Source organism: Apus apus, chromosome 3 (assembly GCF_020740795.1).
Source record: "Apus apus isolate bApuApu2 chromosome 3, bApuApu2.pri.cur, whole genome shotgun sequence".
In the NCBI taxonomy this organism is placed as follows: domain Eukaryota; kingdom Metazoa; phylum Chordata; class Aves; order Apodiformes; family Apodidae; genus Apus; species Apus apus.
The window spans coordinates 11,255,026-11,279,058 of NC_067284.1; the positions used below are offsets into that span (position 1 = coordinate 11,255,026).

The 24,033-nt window shown below is 39.5% G+C and overlaps 1 protein-coding gene across 1 annotated transcript in view; it reads left to right on the forward strand.

Annotated features, from left to right (window-relative positions):
- Positions 1-24,033, forward strand: part of MDN1 (midasin AAA ATPase 1) — a 99,894-nt gene that overhangs the window by 45,254 nt on the left and 30,607 nt on the right. Inside the window, exons 43-69 of the mRNA XM_051613493.1 lie at positions 12-282; positions 948-1,107; positions 1,407-1,523; positions 2,600-2,808; positions 3,350-3,495; positions 4,398-4,600; positions 5,652-5,872; positions 7,002-7,115; positions 7,909-8,041; positions 8,693-8,802; positions 9,471-9,604; positions 10,285-10,445; positions 10,953-11,073; positions 12,099-12,309; positions 12,986-13,217; positions 14,353-14,479; positions 15,303-15,473; positions 15,621-15,835; positions 15,933-16,314; positions 17,118-17,227; positions 18,259-18,955; positions 19,981-20,142; positions 20,910-21,183; positions 21,396-21,631; positions 22,278-22,373; positions 22,601-22,695; positions 23,277-23,401. Of these exons, the coding sequence (XP_051469453.1) occupies positions 12-282; positions 948-1,107; positions 1,407-1,523; positions 2,600-2,808; positions 3,350-3,495; positions 4,398-4,600; positions 5,652-5,872; positions 7,002-7,115; positions 7,909-8,041; positions 8,693-8,802; positions 9,471-9,604; positions 10,285-10,445; positions 10,953-11,073; positions 12,099-12,309; positions 12,986-13,217; positions 14,353-14,479; positions 15,303-15,473; positions 15,621-15,835; positions 15,933-16,314; positions 17,118-17,227; positions 18,259-18,955; positions 19,981-20,142; positions 20,910-21,183; positions 21,396-21,631; positions 22,278-22,373; positions 22,601-22,695; positions 23,277-23,401 (5,233 nt within the window). The remainder of the gene's footprint in view (positions 1-11; positions 283-947; positions 1,108-1,406; positions 1,524-2,599; positions 2,809-3,349; positions 3,496-4,397; positions 4,601-5,651; positions 5,873-7,001; positions 7,116-7,908; positions 8,042-8,692; positions 8,803-9,470; positions 9,605-10,284; positions 10,446-10,952; positions 11,074-12,098; positions 12,310-12,985; positions 13,218-14,352; positions 14,480-15,302; positions 15,474-15,620; positions 15,836-15,932; positions 16,315-17,117; positions 17,228-18,258; positions 18,956-19,980; positions 20,143-20,909; positions 21,184-21,395; positions 21,632-22,277; positions 22,374-22,600; positions 22,696-23,276; positions 23,402-24,033) is intronic.

The window sequence follows — 24,033 nt, forward strand, 5'->3', positions numbered from 1 at the left end:
CATGTTTGCAGGTGGATATCAACAGGCCGTGGCAGCACCTGATGGAAAAAGTGGAGAGTGTTGTGAGCACACTCGTAAGGGACAGTCTTCTCCTGGCAGAAGTTTGTGCAGATGATGCTGAACTTGTGCTGCGTGCTTGGAGCAATTTCATCCTGAATAACAAACCCAAATCTCTGGGTGAAGGAGATAGAAATGTTACAGCAGAATTAGTGAGCAAACTGGAGGGAATACTTGTACTTACCCAGCGACTAAACAACAAAATAAATTCATATTCCAAGGCAGGTATGTATGGCGGGCAACTCCAAGTAAGACTGTGTATACCTCTGAATAAAATAAGAGAAATTGGGGGTGTTTTATAGGTTCTTTGTAGTCAATACTGTTTCTTCGTACTACTTGTGTAACAGCTTAACTTCTGAAAAAGTTACATTAGTAATGGTTCTTCAGGTTTGTTTTTTGTGTATTTACATGTGGCAGTGATCAGTAGTCTGCACTCAAATTCTCCTGTACTGGAATACTCCACAGGTGATGCAGTACACCTCTTTTATTCCTAAGAAAGGGAATTTGCATGTTCTTATATTTGTTCTCTGAAGTATTAATCAGCTGAGCTTTACAAATGCCAGCAGAGTAATGTATGGATTGTTTTTTCTTCTTTTTTTTAATTATTGTCTAAAATATGGCATGAATATCTATCAGACTTGATCTGGTGGGGGAGAAGGGATGGAGACAAGTGTCAGTCTAGTTTATACTCTGTGCTTGCAAACCCCATAACATGCTCATGGATTTTGCCCGTGGGAGGCTACTTAAAGAGTTGGAGCCTCTGCTGTCATGTTCCCTTAAGAAGTGGGAAGCACGTATGCTTATTAACAAAATAGCTACTATTTTTCTTCAATGGAACAGGAAGCTGCCTCAGTAATGTAAGCTTTGATGTAAGAAACACTTCCTTTCAGAGTTTGCTCACCTGGTAGAAGAGTTCCGGCGTTTGAAGCTGCAGCAGGCACAGGCTGCCGAGCGGAGCAGCCAGGGCACTTTCGAGTGGGTGGATGGGATGTTGGTTCAGGCCCTGCAGTCTGGAGACTGGCTGTTGATGGACAATGTCAACTTCTGCAAGTAAGAGATTATAGTAGCCTGGTTTCATCGAGTAGATCCCTTGACCTCCCTACTTTATATTGCCTCTTACTGTATGGTTCACAACTGAACACTTTGCATTTTATAACAATACATGGAAGCAGTAACTTCAATTGTCTGGGAGATTGTCTTCCCTCTTAGCATAGTAGTTGCTAGTTTTCCTGTTACTTTTTAACATGATAAGCCACTCAGCTTTTTAAGACTGATAGCATTGTGGTTTCAGGTCAGAAAGGGTCTAATTGTTACCTTTTTATAACCCTATACATTTCTTTTGAATGCAGCCCTTCTGTGCTGGACCGCTTGAATGCTTTGCTTGAACCAGGAGGCGTTCTTACCATGAGTGAGAGAGGTGTGATAGATGGCACAATTCCTACAATAGCTCCTCATCCAAACTTCAGGTGCTTTGCTTTTCTGCTTGCTTTTTTAAGTCTGTTGGCATTTTGAATCCTGTTCAGTTTGCCGTGTACTATAGTGACACTGTCTGTCTGGCAAGGAGGACAAGTGCGCTGTGACAAGCATCTGATAGGGAGCTTCAGAGAGTTGCCTTTATATCCCTGGGGCAGCACAGACTGTTAGACTGGAAAATTCATAGCACTGTACCTCTACCTTGATTATTAATTTCTAATTGAGGATTTCAGCACTTCCCTGTCTCACTGTGGTGGAGTTGAGGATACATGTGTTGAAGATGATGAAATATTCAGATATGTTGGTAACAGAAACTGGGAAATGGACATAATTTTTTTCCCAGGTTTTCCATCCCATCCTTAAATTTAAATTTCCTGCTGTGACAGAACTTAAAAAAAAAAAAAAAAAGACACAAAACCAACCGAACAGAATCTGTATTCTCTCAGACCTGAAGTAGTCCTTGGGGGAGATGGGAGGAGAACATACAGAATATTCTAATACCTGCCTTTTTATAAATTCATAAAAAGACTTGGGATTGATACATTTTGGTTCCGCTGAATTGGAAACAAGATCTTTCAGAAACTTGTTTTTGCTGAATTGTATCTCAGAACTTTACTTAAAAGCAAGGAGAAGAAAAAAAGTCTACTGATAATATTAACTACTTGGGTATTGGATACTTGGTTTTTTAAATAGCACAAATTGATCTGGAGCTGATGCTAAGACTTTTAAAAGCTGCCTTTACAGCTTGAGGTCTGGTTGAAGTTTTTTTTGTGAGCAGGCAAATGATAAAAGAGACACAGCTCAGATATAACTGAGTTTAAAATTGTGCAATGTATCTGTGGCTAATTTCAAAGTATAATAATTCAGATTTCTCATTTTAATTCAGTAGATGTCTCTGGCTTCCTGGATATCAGTGTCCCCATTTTTATCAAGATGAGTTTACTTTATGGAGGGGCAGATTTGGTGGTTCTGAAATGCTAGTTTGAAGGTCTAAGTTACATCTTAAGAATATAAGGCAGCTTGACTACTTGTAGGTGCCTTCCAGCTGAACTGTTCTAATATCCCACAGGCTTTTCCTTTCCATGGATCCTGTTCATGGGGAAATATCCAGAGCCATGCGGAATCGTGGGATTGAAATTTACATTCCTGGGGAGAACGATGGAAATGTATTGGACAATCTGGATTTGAAGTTACTCCTGCATGGTTTGGGTTTGGTGGGAGATAGTGTCTGTGATGCACTTCTGTCCGTGCACTCAGAAACCAAGGCAGCAATAGCAGGTGAGAAAAGTCTCCTCAGTATTTGTTAACAAATTGTGATCACTCCAAATGTTTAGATTAACTCTTTAATATTAAATTTGATTCTTTTACTGTGTTATGTCCCAGTATAAGTAAAGGGATAAAAGAATAACAATTGTTTTTTTAAGTTCTCAGAAAGTAAGCCTAAATCATCCAAATCACTCCAGGTAAACTCTTTTTAAGATGTCAGACACTGGTAAGTGTCAGTTGTCCATTGCAATAGGAGAACACAATATATTCTAAGTGAAAATCAGCAAAATGGAGGGTTTGCGCAAGGCCTATTCAGGATGTTCTTTGGAGCAAGATGACATGGAGTTTCATTCATGTCTTGCTTTGAGCTGGTCACCTGATATTTACAGTCTTGTCAGATTTTCTTATTAACCTTTGAAAGAACCCTTTCAATTTTCAGGACCCAGTAGGATTAATTTGTTTTTTATCTTCTTGAGGGTCAAAAGTGGTGTTTGTCCTCAGAGGGTTAAAGGATAAAACATTAATTTCGCCCTAAATGCTGTGTCTCTTTCAGGTTCTGTGTCATCTTTGTCACCTTTGCTTCAGGCTGCTGTATTAATTGTGCAGCAGATACAAAGAGGCCTTGGATTAGCAAAGTCTTTTTACAGGGCCTGTTGGGAAGTTTATGGCCGCTCACAACAACTGCAGATTAACCAAAAGGTACAAGTCCTGTATTTGAAAGCTTTTCTTACTTCATCTAGACTTGAAAAATTCCCATTTGTGAGCACAGTGTTTGAGATCCTCTGTTTGCAAAATGCCTGAGCCAAGGGGTTGATGAAAATGGTGCTCTTGAGAGGTGAACTAAACAATTTTAAACCTTCTCTCAGGCATCTGTCAGGTGATGAAGAGGAACTGTTAAGCAGCATTGGGACATTTTCTTTATCTTTTAGATTCCGAGCCTTTTTTTGCTCCAGTGTAAGCAGTGCAGTTCTACAGGTAGCTAACACATCAGTTGAAGCTCCAAAAGTGTTTAGCTTTTGGTTTTTGGTTGTTTTTTGTTGCTTGTTTTTTTACTGACTGGTGAAGCATGGTGAATTTCAGCTGTCACCTGTCCTTTCATGACAGATTTTCTCAGCCTGGTAGCATTCTCCTGGAGGCAGAGGTCAAATGAGTGAGAGCTGCATCAAGGCTGTCAATCTGAGATATGCTTATTGAGATTTTTCCTGGGGAATAAATACAGTTTATTGAACGCTTTGTAGATACTGGCTCACTCTTTTGCAGCACAATGAAACCAGAGACTATCCCAGTAGATCTCTGAGGCTTACCTGTTTAACAGCTTCAGATGAGACTTTGGGATATTGATACTCAATAATCTCTACTCTAAAACACTGTGCACACTGTTACCAGTATTCACTTTATATTTTAAACTTTACAGTATGTTATTTTGCTTATTGGTGGAATGTTTTGGTACTTTTATCCTATAAGTTACATAGTGTTTGTAGAATGTTTAATTTAGTATTATTTCATAATAAATAGATGTAATTAAGTAGTTCCCTGAGCTATTGTACTTGAATATATGTTTAAATACAATTCTGAACTGCTTTTTTGGTTGTTTGTTGTAGCTTGTGCTAGAATTGGTTACGAAGCATGTTTCATCCCTGGCTTCCCATGAAACCTGGGGGGACTCCTTGCTGGCAATGGGCTTGTGGCCAGACTCCCTGCCTACAGGTCTGTTTGCAGCTGAAGACTCGCTTCTCTCGACAGTGCGGAGTGATGCACAGGTCCTAATGTACTGTCTGAATAGGCTAAACCTTAAAAACTGCAGGTAGGCAAGAAACACTTTCTGTCTAATAATAAAGCAAGATATTTGTGAAATACTGGTAGCATGTCCCCTGAAAAGCTTTATCTTGAGCAAGTTGTGGGGGTAGAGACTGTGGTAATCACACTGTAACTGAGGCTTCTGGTACCTTTCTGTGCAACCACTACAAATACAAGTTTAATTATTTACTGGTTTATTCTTTAGTCCAAAATACTTGACTCTTTTCAGGCTTCAGTAAGTACATTGATCCATTTCAAGTTAAGTTCAGAGCAGGCATTTAGCAGAAAATGTGAATACAATTCTGGGTTTACAAGGTAATAAGAGCGCCAAAAACCTCTTCCTCAGCTTCCTTCTGAGATTTAAACAAATTAGGTTTTAATTAGTTTAAAAAATACTAATGATCCTGTGTACTTCCATTTTCATGTGAACAATTATCAATAATTTTAGGTTCAGTAGTTTCAGGTGAAAAAACAAATTTCCTCCTTCAAACAGCTGTTTGAAAGACATCTTATGTGCAGGGGCCATATGCAAGAACTCTTCAAGATTTTTTTTTAGCAATGTAACTGTTGATTTTGCACCAGTATTGTGAAAATTTCCTTCCTTCCTGCTTTGCTTAGTGACCCACTGTGGACAGGTAGTGTGGTTTGCTTCCAGTGAGAAAACAAGCTATGGAATGTAGTACTAAGATATGAAGTAGAAATTGTAAAACCTTAGCAGTGTGCTGGGTTTTTTTCTCAATGACACTTCTATCTTTGGCTTTTTTACTTGCCTTTGCATATCACTCTGGTGCACAAATCAATTACAATGTGAAACACTGTGCATAATCTCCTCTTGCACCGCATGATTTTTTAGCAGTAGTGACTTCCTAATGGTAAACACTCCCAATTGATTTGAAGTTGGAAACTGGCTTTAAAACTAAATACAGAGAAGACAAGAGATTATATCATTGCTGCCTCTTGCAGTTGTATGCTGAGTAGCTTGACTGGCAAAATACCTTCTTTCCTGGAACTGCCAGGTTGGGCCCTTGATTGCTGGACTTGACATCTTTGTGTTTCAGGACACTACCACTTACTCTTGAAGATCTTCAAAACATGATGCAGTCCACTAATCCTGAGAGTCTCAAATTCAGTGCAGTTGAGATGGATGCAAACTGGATGGATAAAATGGAAGTTCTCCAGGCTTCAGTGAAATTGTTCATAGAAAAGGCAACCAATCAGGATTGGATGTTGAGAGTTAAATGGCTTAACTACTTAGCCAAAAATCTGCCACAGGGGCTTGGTATGTAATTATTTAACTTTCTCTTTTGCCTAAGGACTGACATTATGTTTTCATAAGTTGTAGATCTTTTATGAGAACATGCAGACCATTCACATTATTTGATATGAAAGTTCTCAACTATCTACAGTAAATGAAGAGCATTGAGGCTCCAGGGAGAGAGAGAAACAGATGCTGCATGTTAGGGACAATGGAAGACTTTGGCTAAACATTGCCTTCTATTATTCAAGCACACATGTAACTTGCTTTGCTTCTGAATGGCAGTTATCTTTTGATACCTCTTGGTCTGTGTAAGCAAATATGCTTTTCACTGTTTTTTTCATAGTGATAGTAAAAGCAGTAAAATGCATTCTGTTTATTTGGTGTTAAAATACAAATGGTTAGAAAGACAGGAAACTGCAGAACTGAGATTTCCTAAAGCTTTGTAGCCTGAACATTCAGGTCATCAAGTGAGATGAGGTATTAATTGCGTAGTTAAATTAGTAACTTTAAACTTGTGGAAGACCAGGTTGCTCAATGCCCCATCCTACCTGGCCTTGAACACTTCCAGGGTTGGGGCAGCCAGAATTCCCCTGGGCAACCTGTTTTGATGTCTCACTACCTTCACACTAAAGAATTTCTTCCTAATGTCTAACCCAAATATCCCCTTTTCCAATTTAAAACATTACCTCTTGTCTTACCACTACATGCCCTTGTGAAAAGTCCCTCCCCAGCTTTTCTGTAGGCCCCTTTCAGGTACTGGAAGGTCTCTCTCTAAATATATAGAAAGTTACTTTAATAACAGTTACACTATTCTGTGGTTTTAATTTTTTTAATTTGGAAAAAAATTTTTAAATGTACAGAGAGGAAGATTTGAAGGTATAAACTCATGGGTTTTCACAAATCATATTTTTTAATAGCATACATGAAGCATCACCAGTTTAACTAGAATTGTTTACTGGGTGTATCTCTTTGGCAATGATACTCTGACTGCTCTCTCGGAACTCATGTGAGATAAGAGCAACTAGCACGTCCAGAGTGCATGCACAGATGAGATTTAGATTGCTTTTGCTGCCTCAGGTGTAGTTATTTTTGGTTTTTTGTACCAAATGCTCTATCTTTCAGACCTCTGTTCTCTCCCCTTCACCTGCAGATCCAGTGCGGATTCACCTGGAAGCAGGTGCTGTAGCCCTTGGTAGTTTCTATGCCAGTCCCCTCTCATCTGGAGTCAGTAACATGATCAAGTTGCTGCAGCCAACTATGACAGGTACTTCTGGAAAAAATGGATGTGTAAGATACTGGTGCTTCCTTTATTTGTTCTCTGAACACACTGCAACTCTTTTTAGGAAATGTGGGTAACAAAACAAATGTAAAATTCTAATATGTTGCTTATGTTACAAAAGAAATAACAACAAAGCCATTCTTGGTGTCTAGAACTGCAAACATGGCAATTAAATGCATTCATTCTATGCAAATTAGGTATGAGTGCTATTACTATGAAACCTGGCTGTGTATCTGTGACTCAGGTGTATTCCTATAGCTCAGAGTTAAGGGCTGCTTTTAAAACAGATGTATGTGTGTACTGCCTCTCTGACTGGATGATTTAAGCATCCCATTTCCCCCAGCATTTATTGTATTGGCCCATCCAAAACCTATCTGGATGCCTGTAATTCTCTCTGTGTTTTTCAGGGAGCTCAGGCCTGTTGTTTCCTTTCCAGGCTTGTTAGGTGTGTGAAAGTTACATACAATGACACTGGGCCCTTTGTGGATGCTCCTAGGTATCTTGCCTGGACTGTGAAGGAAAAGCAAGTTGGACTTGAGTTTCCACACTTTCCTTTTGGGTGCTCTGACCACTGGTTAATTAACTTTCAGTGTTCTGTTTTACAGAACCTTAAGTTAAATTAATGCTTTTCTGTTTGGATATCTGCAGTAAGGGAGGTTAAGACCCTGCCTTCCTTCTTTCTTTCCATAATGTTCCGGCATAGGCAGGAGGATCAAGGAAAGTCTTTCACTGAATAATGTTTCCACTTCTTCCCTGTCTTGTCTGTCTGCTTTCCCAGATGAACATGTGATGCCTCTGGACCCAAGATGGAATATGCAGTTTTTGGATATCATTAGAAATTCGACGAACTTTGATACAGAGATGGAGCACACAGATCAGCTTCTAATCCTTTTGAAGTCCGTAGCAAATCGGTGGGTTACAAAAAAGAAAAAAAGGGTGGGAAGGTTGTGCAGTGACTGTGATCAGGGCTGTGTAAAGGCTTGTGGTATCTGCCAAGTCTGTTTTTAGGTTTTGGTGGATGTCACGTAAAATACCAGGCAGAGATTTCACACGCATATTTAAATTGTTTGCTTCTGTTTATGCAGCCTAAAAGAAATCACTTAATATAGGGAGAAGGACTGCCAGCATTCCATATAGACTGGAGCACTTCAAAGACAAAGCAGAAGTGTGGGATAAAGCATAAAAGAAGCAGAAGCAGCAGAGTGAAATCTCTGATGCAAATAGCTGGCATGTTTTTGGATTTTGACTGCTTTTCAGAATAAAGGACACAGATTTTGCAGTCATAATATGAGGAAGCAGCTGCTCAAATATCCTTCAGGTGGTGATGTTGCATCTACTTAGTAGCTCACTGCCTTTCCCTTTCCAAGTGATTGCTGAAGTCAGGAATCTGCTCTTTGTGAAACCTGCTTCTGCAGAAACCATATTCAAGCAATTAGTTTTGCTGCACTTGGTTCTTGTTTCATAAGACAGTGAAATGTCAAATGTCACTATATGGTTCACCATTCTTGTAAGGCTGAAGCTTTAGAATGGTACTGAATTTCCAACAACTTTTTTTAAATCAGAGCAGTATTGTTTCTTGACCGAGAAAAAAGAAGCTACACTGAGAGGAACTTGATTGCCAGCAAGAAGTCAAGAAACAGCATCTTAAGAATGTCTCTAGATTTCCGCAAAGGTGGGTTGATTTTTCCTCTTCCTTCTGGTTCTATGGTCAATTTGAAATATGGCTAATTTTCTCTGTTACGAAATGTGTCCTGTAAACATGGTGTGTCCTGAATGTGCTAATGTAAAGCAGCCAGATGAGTACTAATATGAAATATAACACATTATTCTTAAATCAGATATACCTTATGCTTACAGCATTTATATACAGCCTCTACTAGGCAGTGAGTGCATGTCATTTCTCTCTTAATTATCTAAACTTTAGGAAGATAGTGGAGAGACACTGGAATTGCATTTTGGCTTCAGGTAGTAGGAGCAGCTGAGCTCTTCAGCTATGCTTTTGTTCTAAGCCTCTTTCCATTTTTTTTTATGTAACTAGGATGTTTACTCCTAAAACAAAGGGGTAAAAATTAGTGATTAAATCACTAAGTTGCATAGAAGCAACATATCAGTGCTTCCTTAATTCTGGATATTTTTTTTTCATCTTAAATGCATAGAGGTAATAAAGAATTGTGCAAATAATAAGGGAATACTTTATGTTACTTTGATTCTTAGATCTTCTCATTTTTTTTCCCCACCAACCACAGAGGATCTAGTGATCAGAAATCGACCCTAACTGGTCATTTTACATAACTGGATTAGTCAGTCTCTCATTTTCTTTCCCTCTTCTCCAAACCTCAGATCCAGGAAGTTACACCTGCCTTCCTCATGCAGTTGTGGTGAACCTTGCTGCTTTCTTTGAACTTTGGGATGCGTTTGCGTTTCACTGGGTGAAATCTACTCAGGTGGCCTTAAGTGATGATGACATGCATGATGTGAGTAAAATTTTCATAGTGCACTTGAGGAAGTTACGTGAAATAAGGCAGTATGCAGAGCACTATTTTTAGTTTCAGGCACCATGAAATTAAACTGCTGTTTTTCTATTGGTGTTCAGAATATGCCTGACACCGGGCAAATATCATGTTTATTGCAGTGGCTGTATTTTTGCTTTGTCTTATTTCTTGTGTGTGGAATGTAGGTTTTCAGCCTGCAGATGCTCAGGGTGGGAATTATCTCACCTAAATGTACACACCTGGGACCTAGATATCCATTGTGCTATAGAAGTGCCTGTTTCTCTCCACTAATGATAAAGGGGATATCCACATCCATCCCAGATAGGGAGATCTGAACCTGGGCTTCTGACATGAATATCACAGGGATGGTTCATTTTTCCCTGTTTAGACCCTGAAGATAATTTTCCTGAAACCTGACACTGACATTGTAGACTTGATGCAGAGATTACTTGGCTTTGACTCTGCCAGCAGAGCCCTGCAATAGTTTCAAAAGAACATACAGTTGGGTGCTAGTTGTGTGCCACTAAACATAAAGCATGACACAATTCCAAAATTAATGGAAGCAACAATGTTTCTGTGTTTGCTCTTGCTTAAAGTACAAAGTGTTGTGTGATATGCAGGGCTTAGCAATGGGAGAACTAACTTTTTTGGCTTGTTGTTAGATTTTGTACTGCTTGCTGTGGCGTGACCGGTTCTGGGCAGTTTCTGACACTCTGACAGTGGATTCGCCAGGGTTGTCGCTTCTGTCTCTGCACTGGCACTGGGTTATGAAGCACCTAATTGACAGAATTCCTCAGATGCTTATTGGATCAGACCAGCACAAGTGAGTGGCTTCAATTTGTGTTCCTGTGAAGAGGTTGTCTAAATTACCCTTTTGTTAGTATTATAGCTAATTAACATTGTTTGCTGATAGTGTCCAAGTTGTGGATTGGACAGGGTGCTGAGCCATCCCATATAAACTATAGTGTTACTATATCTCATATCAACTATTCATATCTCATATAAACTACAGTATTTCCTAGAAAGGTTGGACTAGATGATTCTTGAGGTCCCTTTCAACCTATGATTCTACCATTGTGTTACATTAGTGATACAAGTGCAAAGTATTACATATGTAGCTGTTCATTTTTTAAATTGAGGTTTCTTGGCATTGAGCAGCTTCTGACTCAATTATTTTGAATTTTTACCCATTTTCTGTACTTTAAAGTTAAGTTGCCATTTTAGTGGAAGGTTAAGAGAAGGGACTTTCCTTTCTTGTATGTCTATTTGCCTTTTTCCTCAAATTCTGAGTTAATTGTGTGGGCTTTTTTTTTCCCCCCCAAACTCCAAGGGTTTCCAGGGAAATTCAATCTGTTTCACAGCAGATTCAGAGCTGCCTGGCCAATCCTGCTGGTATTTCTGCCAATATGAAGATATTACAGAAGTCTCTAGGAAGACCTCTTCCTTTTAAGGTATTTTTACTCCGTGTGCAAAATATTTGTATTTCCAGTGATGTACAAATACACTTTAAAATAAAGATTTTTAGCACTTGCTTTCCAGGCTAGAAAAAATGCATTCCTTTTGGACTTGTTAGATTGATTAAAAAAGCAATTTCACCCTATGTTAATGTGCATCTGTTTTGTAAAATATATATCACTTATCCTGACAGCATTTCTACTGTTAATTAGGCTTTGTACATGTAGCACTTTCTTAATATACAGCAGTGGAGAAACACAAAAATATTATTAGTTGCTCTGTTCTGGAGACTTGTGGGTATCAATGTGCCATTTGCTTATTCAGTGAACATATATATAGAGAACAAAAGCATGTGCTTCCTTTTATACGGCATAAGATGGATCTGCTTTTATGACTTACCAGGACAAGGCCTCTTAACTTTGACAGCTGTTCCTTCTCTTATTTCACCAATTGGTGTCAGACAATTAAAAAAAAAAAAATGACAATAAAGTTTTCTAGAGAATAAAGTCCCCTTTTACAAGCAGGGCACAAGTAATTTATAACCTTATCTTTCAAAGATACTCAGCTCTTCAAAAATACATGTGGTTACTTTGTGGGACTTCAAAGAACATTCCATGCTTATTGAGAATTTTAGGAGGTTTTTTTAGGCATCCAAATGTATTTAAATTGCAGGTATAAAATGTCAGTTTCTTTTAAATGAGAGCAGCTCCTGGAGCTTTTTATTAATTTATTTATTGTATTTGTTTAGGAAAGGTGCCATTTTGTGATGTCATTTGCATAATCTTTGTAGTTTCTTCATGAAGGAAAACAAAACTTGACAAGTTAGCCACCTATTTCAGTTTCTGTCTTCATGCTGTGTTGTTTAGGGCTACAAAATAATTATTGTTAAGATGTTGCAGGTTGGTTTATATATATACTTGTAACTCAGTCAAGTGAAATTGAAATCTGATCTTCTTTGTTGTTTTATTAGCACTCCTGAAACAAATTTCCACTTTTTCAAATGTCCTTTTTGCGTTTCCAGGATAAACTGAGCATGGAATGTTTTTCTCAGTTAAAAGTTCTCAGCAAACCACTTAACATCTTGGAGCTAAGATTGGTCTTTGGAGAAAGCAGATGGCAGGAAAAAATGTGCTGTATGAAAATTGTTGCCACTGGATGGAAGATGAAGAAAGCCTTGCTGCAAGCTGATGGCCTGATAATAAGAGCTAATAATTTAGAAGATGTTTGTCTGGGTAGGTAACACTTGAAGAGCCTAACAGGATGTTTTCTGCCATTTCCATTCTTGTTGTGTATTACTCTGCTCTAGTGAGACTGCACCTGAAGTACTGCTTACAACTCCTGGAGCCCTCAGCACAGGGAGGACATGGAGATGTTGGAAGGGGTCTAGAGGAGGGCCATGAAGATGATCAGAGGGCTGGAGCACCTCTGCTATGAAGACAGGCTGAGAGAGTTGGGGAAGCTGTTCAGCCTGGGGAAGAGAAGGCTCTGGGGAGACCTTAGAGCACCTTCTGGTACCTGAAGGGGCTACAGGAAAGCTGGGGAGGGACTTTTCACCAGAGAGAAGGCAGTGATAGGACAAGGGGTACTGGTTTTAAGCTGAAAGAGGGTTAGACATGAGCAAAAAATTATTTACCATGAGGGTAGTAAGGTGCTGGAATATGTTCCCTAGGGAGGTTGTAGAAGCCCCCTCCTTCAAGGTGTTTAAGGCCAGGCTGGATGAGGCTTTGTGCAGCCTGGTTTAGTGTGAGGTGTCCCTGCTCGTAGCAGGGGGATTGGAACATGATGATCTTTAAGGTCCTTTCCAGCCTTAACCATTTTATGATTCTATGAAATGGGAAGGATGTGAAATGTTCACTGGTAAGAAAAATAGTGCATGTATTTATGTGCCTCTTGTGCTTTGTCAAACAGATCAACTAAAGATGTTTTTGAAAGCTGTGCATTCACAGCTGAGAGCAGAAGGAGTTGTATATAGTCATTCAGAAGAGAGGTTTACTGAAGATACAGTCTCCAAACAATTAGACCCTGCCTTGTTAAACCAGCTCTGCAGTCGGGTTCAGCTATGGCCTGCAATGGAATACATAGGCATGCTCTGGCAGTACAAACTGACTGCAGATTACGTGGCCAAGGCTTGTGCAAGAAGGTAAGAAAAAGGTTGGAGAAAGACTTTCCATATTCCCTTAATGAGATTCAGAATCCCTAACTAAAATATGTTACTTTGGTATTTTACCTTTGTATGTAAATCTGAGTGTGTGTGTGTACATGTATATTAATATATATGACTGTGTGTATATGCATATATATGGCTGCTGTGTACACATACATTTATGTGTATAAATGCATATGCACTCCTTGTCTGCATGCAGAATTGCACTTAAGCAGCTGTAATAAGTATCAGCAAAGGGGAGTAGTTGAGTGTTACAAGGAAGTAGTTTTCTAACTTACTTTATTGATGCAAATACAGCAATGATGATGTCCAAGTCCCTTGGAGTAAACACGTTAGACTCCAGAAACTGCTTTATTAATGGTAGAATGGTTTACATCTGGAGGAAAACAAAAACCTTTTATGTAGTAAATGGTATTTTCCTTTTGGAAAAACATGGTATTTGCATTTTAATGACATAAAAACATCTTTCATATTAGGAAATAACATGCAGATGTTTACTGCCATGTTGCTGGGGGCCACTGCAGAAAGACTGAATTAGACCTGGTGAGGGAGATGATACCCTAGCATGCTTGCTTGCTTTTCTGTAAACTACACACATAAGCTCATAGTTTAACGTTATTACTTTAAGAAGTGTTAGTGTTGTTTTAAAGGGCCAAATGTATCTATTTTTTGACTGGTTTACCATTTCTTAGAAATAAGCTCTTAATTTGTAGATTACAGCGAAAGTAATTTTTGGTGCAACAGGGCTCCTGGAGTCACTGATTCACTCTTGACTTCAGCAGAGTTCTGATTTTCACAAGAACTGGAAAGCTGGAAGACAGCTTGTCTACAAGTGTGCTGCATATCGTGCTGAACATGTTGCTTATAGCTACAGAAGTGCTGCTTCTTCCCCCTGTTTTTGTATTTATATTTTGCCAACTTCTAAGGATTCAAGTGTTCTGAGTATTGAGTACTTGTTCTTCTCCAACTTTTAAAATGCTGTCATTTTGACCTTCCAGGGAGTCTTCGTTATCATGACTTCACCTGCCATGCTCAGTTTGTTTTACTAGCTCAATTATTTATTTCATGTGCCCTGTGATTACTTAGGTCGATTTTCTTTTATCTGCTACAGGGAGAACTGCAGTCAAGAGCTAAGCACGTGTTCAGATCTAGTTCAGCTTCTAGCTTTTTCCCTGAAGTTGACCCCAGCTGCTTCTCACCAGCTGTCTGGATTGTGGCATTTGTTACACCTTCATGAAGTAAGAACAAGTTTTAGTTTAATTACTTTTGCAGAAGTTCTCAACAGACTTTTCAAAATAGGTACATCTCTTAAGATCTTCGACATGCATTTTTTTCTACCCTGACAGTAACTGTTCCTTCTTGTAATAAGAAAAGTTATTAACTGAGCCTGCAAAAAACATAATTAAAACACAATGAAGTCTTAAATAATATCCTTTTCTACATAATCTAGTTTGGTACTATTGTCCTGTTCATCCTTCTGTGACCTAATGAAAACCAGGAAATTGAATGCCAAGTGCCAGCCAGGTTGTATCCACGTATTCAAAGTAATTTTATGCTGAAAAATACTTGCCTCTGTTCCTGTGCCTCTGAATTGGTTTTGGGTTCATGTTTTCTGTAGAGTGTTTAATGCATCAGAGAGATTCTGATCCATTAAACTTAAATATGATACAATGGTGACTGTGTTTCCAGAGTTCAGTAAACAAGTAAGTTCACTTTAAATGCTTCAGAAGAGAATATTGGGAAGCTTTATCTGTTTCATACCTATGCAGTCTGGTGTATTGTAACTAAAAGTTACACAGTTGGTAGACTAGAGGCTGTACTCTGAAGACACACTGCATATTCCACAGACAGAAGGAGGCAGTGCAGACCTCCAGAAGTGTGCTCTTTTGCTTAAGAGATGCAAGCAAGCACTGTCTGAATTCCAAAAGGATCTTGAGGAATATCTTGTACTATCCCTACTGAAAAAGAGCATCATAGCTGTCTTGTTTTGGTGTGTGCATGCTTTATTCTGTTTTGCTCACTGTAAATTATTCTCAGCTCTAGGTTTTTCTCTCTCCTTAGATGTCCCCTGAAGACATGGCTATTCTGTCATCTCAACTAGTTGATGCTGCCTTAGCATCCTTTTGGAATAGTACTTTCAGCACGGATCCTGACTACTGGTTGACTTGGAGGCCACTACCTGCAACAGATGAAAAGAACTTTCCTAAAACCCATGTGAACTGTTCTATGAAGGTTTGTGTCTTCTGACCTAATAAAAGAAAATAGGCTGAATAGTGTTTTGTTAGATACTTCAACAGCTTTGTAAAGTAATACTGTAAGTTCTAGCATAGTCAGTGCAAGCTGCATCTAAACAATCTAACTCTTAATCTCTTAATTTAGGGCCCAGGTATTTTGACCCGAGCCGTTTTCTCAAAGTGCTTCTTTGAAATTCTAACTAGCAGCTGCAAGGCAAGCCAGTGGGATGTGAGTGGGCTTCCTGTTCTGTCATCATCCCATGTGACACTGGGAGAATGGATGGAGAGAGCACAGCAGCTTCATGAAGTCAGCACAGCACTGTGGACCAACCTGGCTGTCTCTTCAATAGCAGATTTTAGGTATTAAGACCTCTTTTCCACACTATATGTTGTTTAAATCAGGCATGTTACAGAAGTTTGCCTACTGTGTAAACTTGTTTAATTCCTTTGGCTGCAGGTACACAGATGCTAGACTACAGGGAATAATGCTAGGCAGACAACTCTCTGCTCTAGTAGATCTGGTTCCAGTGGATCTTCAAGAGGAATTTTTGGAGTGCTGTGGGAAGCTTTACCTCAAGGATCCTGTTGCATATGAGTACCTTTTCAAGATACTTAGAAGCATCACTGATCAGGAGTTACTTCCTAAAGAATTCCTGTTTCTCCTGCTCACTTGCTTGCAGCAGTTCTTTGGGGAAGGGCTTGAGGAGTTACCAGAGACAGCTTGGCGAGGAAGCCTCTGGGTGAATATTGGTTTGGTGCAGATCCAGGTGTGGCTTCCACAGACCAGGTTTGATCCGGCTGTTAAAAGAGAATACAAGCTGAAGTATTCAAAAGAAGAGGTGAGTGTGGAGTGGAGTTGGCTTTTACTTCTGTAACGTATAAAATCAGTGTAAAGGACTTTGTCTTGGGTGTCCTTGAACAAATCTTTAGTCATAATTTTTAAAGCATATAGTTACAACTTCTTTTAATGTCCTCTGTGAATCACATGTTCAAAAATTTGTATTAAAATACACATGTATCACACAAACTTCATTCATGTCAACAAAAAGAATTCCCCACGCCAAAATCAAATAACATCACAACACCAAACAGAAATGGACAATTTACATGCAATCCACCCCTCGTCCCTTCACCACAGTTACAGCAGCAGGGGGTCCCCACAATCATTCTGCTCTTGGCTTTCTAGCTGTTCAGTCCATGTTCTGCCCATTACCTCTTCCAATTACTATCCATATCTTGCATTCCTCCTGCCCCATGTTGGGTGCCAAAAAGGACTACGGTTGGTTGGCCCTGGCAGGATATCTTTGGTGCCTGAAGCACCTCCTGTCCCTCCTCCACTGACTTTGGTGTCTGCAGAGTTGTTTCTCTCTCAGATTCTCATACTTCTGGCTGCTGTTGCACAGCAGCTCTTTTTCCCTTCTTAAATACGTTCTAGCAGAGGCACTACCACTGTTGCTAATGACCAGCAGTGGGTCCATCTTGGAGCCAGCTGTCATTGTCTCTAGCATTTGTAGGGGCAGCTTCTCACAGAAGTCACCCTTGTAGCCCTCCCACTACCAAAACCTTGCCCCCCAAAATCAATACTACCTTTCTGGTTACCAAAACCAGAACCTCAGAGAACAGCTTGTTCTTTCCTTTTTAGTTATACCAGCTGGAGTGTGAATGGAAAACAAATGATTTGTCATCCCAGCTGCATACAGGAAAAAGTATTGAAGATGAAGCAGTCAGCAACTATATTCATCCCCATCTCAGGTAACATCTCATACATGCTCAGGCTCCAAAGCTCTTCTTCACAGCTTAACAATTTTTCAGTTTTTCTGTAGATATAAGGGTTGCTGATTTAAAAGTATCAGTTTACATACTGAGGTGGTAAAGAAAAATACAGAAGCTGTTCTGTTTACTCCACTGACTAAAGAATTGTCTGCACACACTTTGTACTGCTGTAAATATAACAGTTAGAGCAGTGGCCTTTCGTAGCTTGATCAAATTGAAGCTGTGCCCTTAAGTGAAAATAAAGCTATACATCTAAAGTATGGTAGGTTCATTAAAATGTGACAATGTTCTCAACAAATTGAAATGAGATTAAATATGTGTCAGTCACTGTAGCTCTTCAAGGGCATGATAGATGCAAGTGCTATTCTGAAGAGTTCTTGAACTGATTGGTGCTGGATAGAGATTTCCACGTGTATTTTAGCAACAGCCTTTGCCTGTGGTGCTGTGGATGAATTAAATATCTTACCATGTAGAGTCCACTGTTGACATTTAGAATCTGTAGCCATTGTTCTGTTCTTGGGTTTATTCTTTTTACCCGAAAAACTTGAAGTTTTAAGTGAACAGAAATTTCTCCCTTGTGCGTATTTTCTGGGGTTCCTTGTACATGGAGATAAAAACTGAGTATTATTCATAATTTCCTGCTATTAATGGGAGTTTTCATTTTCATTATACACCTAGAGGATCCCATAGTTCTGCACTATTGCTTAAAGAGAATGAGAGTCATTGAAAGAAAGTTCTGAGTGCCTGAGTTTTACCAGTTGCTTCCAGTAATACTACTCTCTCCTTAGTGCTCACAGAACTGTTAGGTAGCAAGCAAAGAAGTTATTCACCTTTATTCAAGTGTGGTGGAAGAGACATGCATATGCATGTTAGACAGGTGTCACTTCCTGCAACAACCTACCAGAATATTTCTGATTAATCTCTGTGTGAATCTACTCTGTTATTTCGTATCAAGATGTTTATATATCTATGTTTCTAGGTCTAAACTGGTCAATGTTATTTCTCAACAGGTTGTTGCATGAGAGAATGCAAAGGCTGAAGGAGCAAATAAGCAGTCTTTCCAGAAAAAAGGCCTTCAGACCTCCAGCTCCACCCTATGACTGCTTGTACCAGGAGGCTCACCAGTACATCAACAGCATAGCACGGGTTTCTGCAGTCCAAGATCTCTTAGCCCGCCTTCTGCAGTTCCTCCGTGGGGAAAGACCTAAATCACTCCAGGCAATACAAAACCTGTTAAATGAAGAAGCATCTTGGCAACAATCACACCATCAGTTTAGGAAACACCTAGCAGAGGAGTATGCTGTATTCCCTGATGCCATCATCCCTCTGCAAGCTGCCATCCTGCAGTTGCAACATGGCATGAGATTAGTGGCTTCTGAAGCTTATGCAGTGCTGAAAAGTTCCGTGCATCCAGCTGACCTGAACAACCTTCTCACTTCTCTGTTGACATTTCCTTCTGTTGGCCGTGCCTTCCCCACTTACTTTGCTCGTGCAGAAATGTTGTGTTCAGTTAATTCAGTTGAGGTCCTTCATGGACTTAAGAAGTTCTCTCTGAAGCACTCTGAAGTAGAGTCTGAGGGGGCAGAGCAGCCTTGCCCAACTCTGGAACAGCTCTTAGTGAATGCTTTATTGCATCTTCGATGCCACGTACTGTCCAGAGGAGAGATGGACAGGAAATCTCTGCAGCTTTTTAGACATCTGTGTCAGGTAGGAGCTGGATGTGGCCACGATCCTTGCACTAAACTGCCTTTTGCTAGTACAAGAAAGATGTGGGTCTAGAGGACCACAAAAATTGTCAGGGGGCTAGAACACCTCTCTTGTGAAGGAAGGCTGACAGAACTGGAGTTGTTCAGCCTAGAGAAGAGAAGGCTATGGGGAGTCCTGACCTTATTGTGACTCTTCAATACATGAAGGGGGCTTGTAAGGACAAAGAGACTTCTTACCAAGCTTTGTAGAAATAGGACAAGGCACAATGATTTTAAATGGACGAGGGTAGATGTAGATTGAACGTTAAACAATTTTTTACAATGAGGTTGGTGAGACACTGGAATGGGTTGTCCGGGGAAGTTGTGGATGCCTTATCCCTGGAATTGTTGAAGGCCAGGTTAGAAAAGGCTTTGAGTAACCTCATTGAGTGGAAGATATCCCTGTCCATGGCCAAGGGGTTGGACTAGAGGATCTTCCAACCCTTCCAAGTCAAACAGTTCCATGATTCTACCTTGATAGTTGTCAGTATAATGTTCTTAGGTTTGGGTTTGTTTCTTTTCCATTGAATTAATAAAACATAATTTTAACATAATAAAAAATACTGGATTAACTTGCTTGGATATATTAAGACAAATCATAACCTGTGATGGCTTCCAAAGATTTTCTTTATTAAAAAAAACCCAACCAAAACAACAAAACCCAAAAGCACACACAAAAAATCAACACCAAGGCCTGTAGAAAGTTTTGTTGTTTTTGTTGGTTTTTTTTATATAAAATGGTTAAGAAAGGAGACTAGAACTGGGCCAAGCACTCTGTTGCATACTGTTTTCTGTGTTTTTTTTCCTGATTGGTTTGTTGAGAGGGCACTTTACAAATCTTTGTTCAAGTTAGATGGCTTTGATTTATACTGTTGTAGACTGTAGAGGAAGGAAGAGCCAAACAAGACAGATGCTGCTCCTTTGTTTAAAATCGCCTTGAATTTAATCATTAACTTCTGTAAAGTGTGCTATTTTGTGTTTCTTCAGGCAATTGTAAATGAATGGGATGAACAGGAACGCCGTGCCCAAGAGAAGGAGGCAATGGAACACAGTCTGTACAGATACAGAAGTAAAAGTCATGGGAAAGGACGGAGTGAGGAAGAGGAGGAGGAAGAAGAATTTAGGAGGAGATTTCCCCTTCATGAAAAGGTAGCAACTGTAAAAGACAAAAATTGTGTCTGAGGTGTTGCTATAAGTAAAATGAGGAATGAAACAGTTTTTACTTCAGCCAAAAGAAAAGTGTGTGGTGGATTTTGATAGATAAGTTGTTAAGTACTGTGTTTATTTTCCCTTCTGCTTGTTAGAAAGTTTCTTGAATTAACTTCTGGACTTAGGCTGTACTGTGGTTCAGCTGAATGATTCCAAGTTGCCGAATGTCAACATCATTAGTTACTTGTTGTAGAATTCTGGAGTTTTATTCATTGAGCAAGTTAAGGTCTGCTGTGGTGTAATTACCTTGGAAGAAGGCTCATCTCCTTGATTAAATAAAGCTGTGAGATTTTTTCAAATTTAAGTGGCATAACTGAATGATTTTTGAAATGTCTGCAGTGCAGAAATGCCCACATCAGTTCTGTGTGTCAGTGTGTTGTTGGGGTGTAATAGTTCAGATCTTCAAGTGACCAAACACTGAGGAGGTTTATCAGCAGATAATGACTGCTGCTGCTTTTTCTGAAAAGAGCTTAGTTGGCAGCAGCTCAGGGCTCGCTGTGCTGCACCCTTGCCCTTAATTGTTCCATTCACCTGTATTCTGTTTCAGACTGACATCTGAGTGGTGAGGTAGGCAGTGTGGATCAAGTGCCCGCTCCAAATCATTAGCATATTGTTGTAATGCCAAAAAACTGCAAGAAGGGAGGTGGGGAGGGGAGTCATTAAAGGAAAAAAATTCAGTTGACCTTCAGTTATCATGTAATTTGCAGGACTTTGAAGATATCACAGCTCAACCAAGCCTAGAAGAAAAGATGGAAACTGGAGATCCATTGGAAGACCACCTGGAAGTTGATAGAGGCCTTTTGTCCAAGAGCTCAATGCAAGCAGTAATGATGGTTCATCAACAGTTGTGCTTAAACTTTGCTCGATCCCTGTGGTACCAACAGAGTCTGCCTTCCCATCAAGCCAAACATTATTTCAGTACATTTATTTCCTGCTATCAGACTGGTGCATGTCTGGTGTCACAATTCTATCCTTTAATTGGTAAGATAGCAAGCAATATTTCAGTATGTGTTTTCTCTTCCATTCTCTCATCTCATTGCTTATGTGTGCCATATTCTTATGTCCTTGTAATACATAACATGCTAAGGGCTTGGGATACAGGGAAGAAAAATAATTTAAAAAACAGCTTTTTCTGTTCCACTGAAAAAATTAATGAAAAGCACATGTGATGTCTGCCTTGTATTGCTTCCTAGGTGCTGAAATGAATGATAGTCTTCTGGGAAGCCAACTTCTGGTTAGCACTCTTCTTCACAATACCTTTTTTGAGGAATTAACTTCAGACCTTGTGCTGCAGCAGGACGGCCCATATGACTTCTACCAGCATCCTAACATCCAGCAGGTCCGACAGTGCCAACCTGTGCTGGATAGTTTTGCTAAAGAAGTAACTAGGCTGCTGCAGGAATGGCCAGAGCATCCCGTGCTTGTGCAGGTAAAGGCACCTCAAAACTGGATTGGGGAAACTGGAGCATTTTAGAGTTGCATTTGTGTGTAAATATGTGTATAGATATGCCTAGACATAGGCACATGTACACTTGCCTAGAGGTTGTCTGTGTTACTTATACAGATGTTTTGAAGTCTCATCTGCTTCTTCTTAAGAGATTTTAGCTGTTCTGTTTTAGTTATGAAATGTTAAGTAATATTTGCTACCTACTTTGATCTTACAGCTTTAAGCCATCTTGAACCTGCTGTAGCTCAGTTTCATGAGGTCTTTTGCTATTCAAACTCCTGTTTTTTCCAAAATGTTTTATGTTTCATGGTGCTTTACAATTAATATCTTCGATCCCACTTATGAGGCCTGTGTGGCCCTCAGGTTACATTTCTTAGATTATTACAGAAAGTCATAATCAACTGGACTTCTTTACATAATCTGTGCTCCTTTCCTGAGTGCACTGGCCTTCACTGAACCCCTTGTGAACTTACAGTAAAATGAGGAAGCAGTTTGAAATTAAAATTTTGAAAAATGTTTATACTCCGCAGAGGAGGGTTATGCTAATAAAAATCAGCTTAGCTTTATGACTGCTGCTGCTGAAGATCAATTGCTGTAGGTTGAACACTTGTTTTTTTTTATGCTGCAGCTGTTAGTGGTGATGGACAGAATCCAGAGTTTTCCACTCTCTAGTCCTCTCTCGAAGTTCCTGAATGGCTTGGAAATTCTTCTTGCAAAGGCACAGGTAAGAAAAGAGTTAAGGGAAAGTTTTATGTTGTCTTTTATGCTTCCTTATTTATATTGGTACCATAATAAAAAGAGCTGAAAGCTGTCTGCTTGCCAGGATTTGGGGAAGTGAACTTGATCCATGCTAGAAGTTTGAGTAGGAATGTAATCCACAGTGCTACGTGAGTCTTGCTACGAAAAGACTTAATTTCTGGCTTTGTATAAAGGGAATCTTTTTTTTTCCAGGACTGGGAGGAAAATGCTAGTCGAGCCTTGTCCTTGCGGAAACATCTTGATTTGGTCACACAACTGATTATTCAGTGGCGTAGGCTGGAGCTGAAGTAAGAACTGTCCTTCCCTACTGCTTTATCTTAGACATTCTAAGCTTCCGTCTCCATATGCAGACACTTTCCAGTGCTGAACTGGAAGTAGCAGAAGCAGGACAGATAATTACACTCCCTCATCCTAATATTTAGCAGCCTTCTCCTGTTTTCATCCCAGGGTTCATGGAGCCTGTAGCGTTTTGTCTATTTAACAATCCCCATTAAATTTTCCTTAAAACTTACTGTCCCATCTTCTCTTAAGACCATGTAAAATTCTTATACCAACAGTGTGCCATGATCAGGAATTCCACAAGTCTACCTCAAATTTTGTGAAAAGAGGCTTTTGAACCTGGCTCTTACTGGTTTTGTTTTATCATCCCTAGTTCCTGCGTTTCTTCTGACACATCTAATAATAGGGGCAAAACAGTGATCCTCAAGAGTTCATTGTGCATATTAAGCATGTGTGCAGATGATTCTATCCTGTAAAATTTTCCTTTAGTTTAGTAGAAATAGAGAATAAAGTTTGTGTTGTTTTGGAGCCCAAACTGCCTACAATATTTATGCCTTATTTTTTAATTCTACTTCCTTTCTGTTTCCAGTTGTTGGTCAGTAAGTTTGGACAATATTATGAAGCAGCATGGAGAGAAATCCACAAAGCACTGGTTCTCAATCTATCAGATGGTTGAGAAGTATATTCAAGAACAGACAGAAGCAAACACAGAAGGTAAGTGCTGTTCTTGTAGAAATGTGTGATGCAATTCCAGCAATCACTAAGGATGCATAATTAAGGTCCTAAATGTCAAAGTCTGACCATGTGCTTTCAGGTGTGGTTCTTGTACCCTTTGCTCTACAGTAAATGCCATGACTGCACAGGGTCTTCCATATAAAGTGAAGTTTGCTTGGTATTTATTTCTGGAACTGCCTGTGTCTCTGATAGGGTGGACGTTGTAGATCATTTAGAAAAAAGCTGTCTGTAAAAAGCATCCAAAAGAAAGGAGAACTGTGCTAACCATATGTCATGCACTTAGAAACATCTCAAACAGATTTGGAGGGCAGGAGGCCTCCATCTGCAGCTGGAAAAGGCACCTCATTTTTTTAACTGCACAAAGCATAATTCATACTCCAGCTGAACAATTTTTAACATTCTGTATCAAGCCTAAAGAATTCTTACAGTAAGTACGTTCTGGTTTATGCTGTTCTTAGCAAATCTGTCTGCCCATGTTCACAAAATGTAAAACAGAGCAAAGAATATAGCTGTCAGTCCCTTGCCTCCCCAAAATTTAATGAAATTATAAAGATGAAAGTTAACATCCTCTGACATGAGGCAAGGTTCTTCCATCTCATGGCTAATTAATG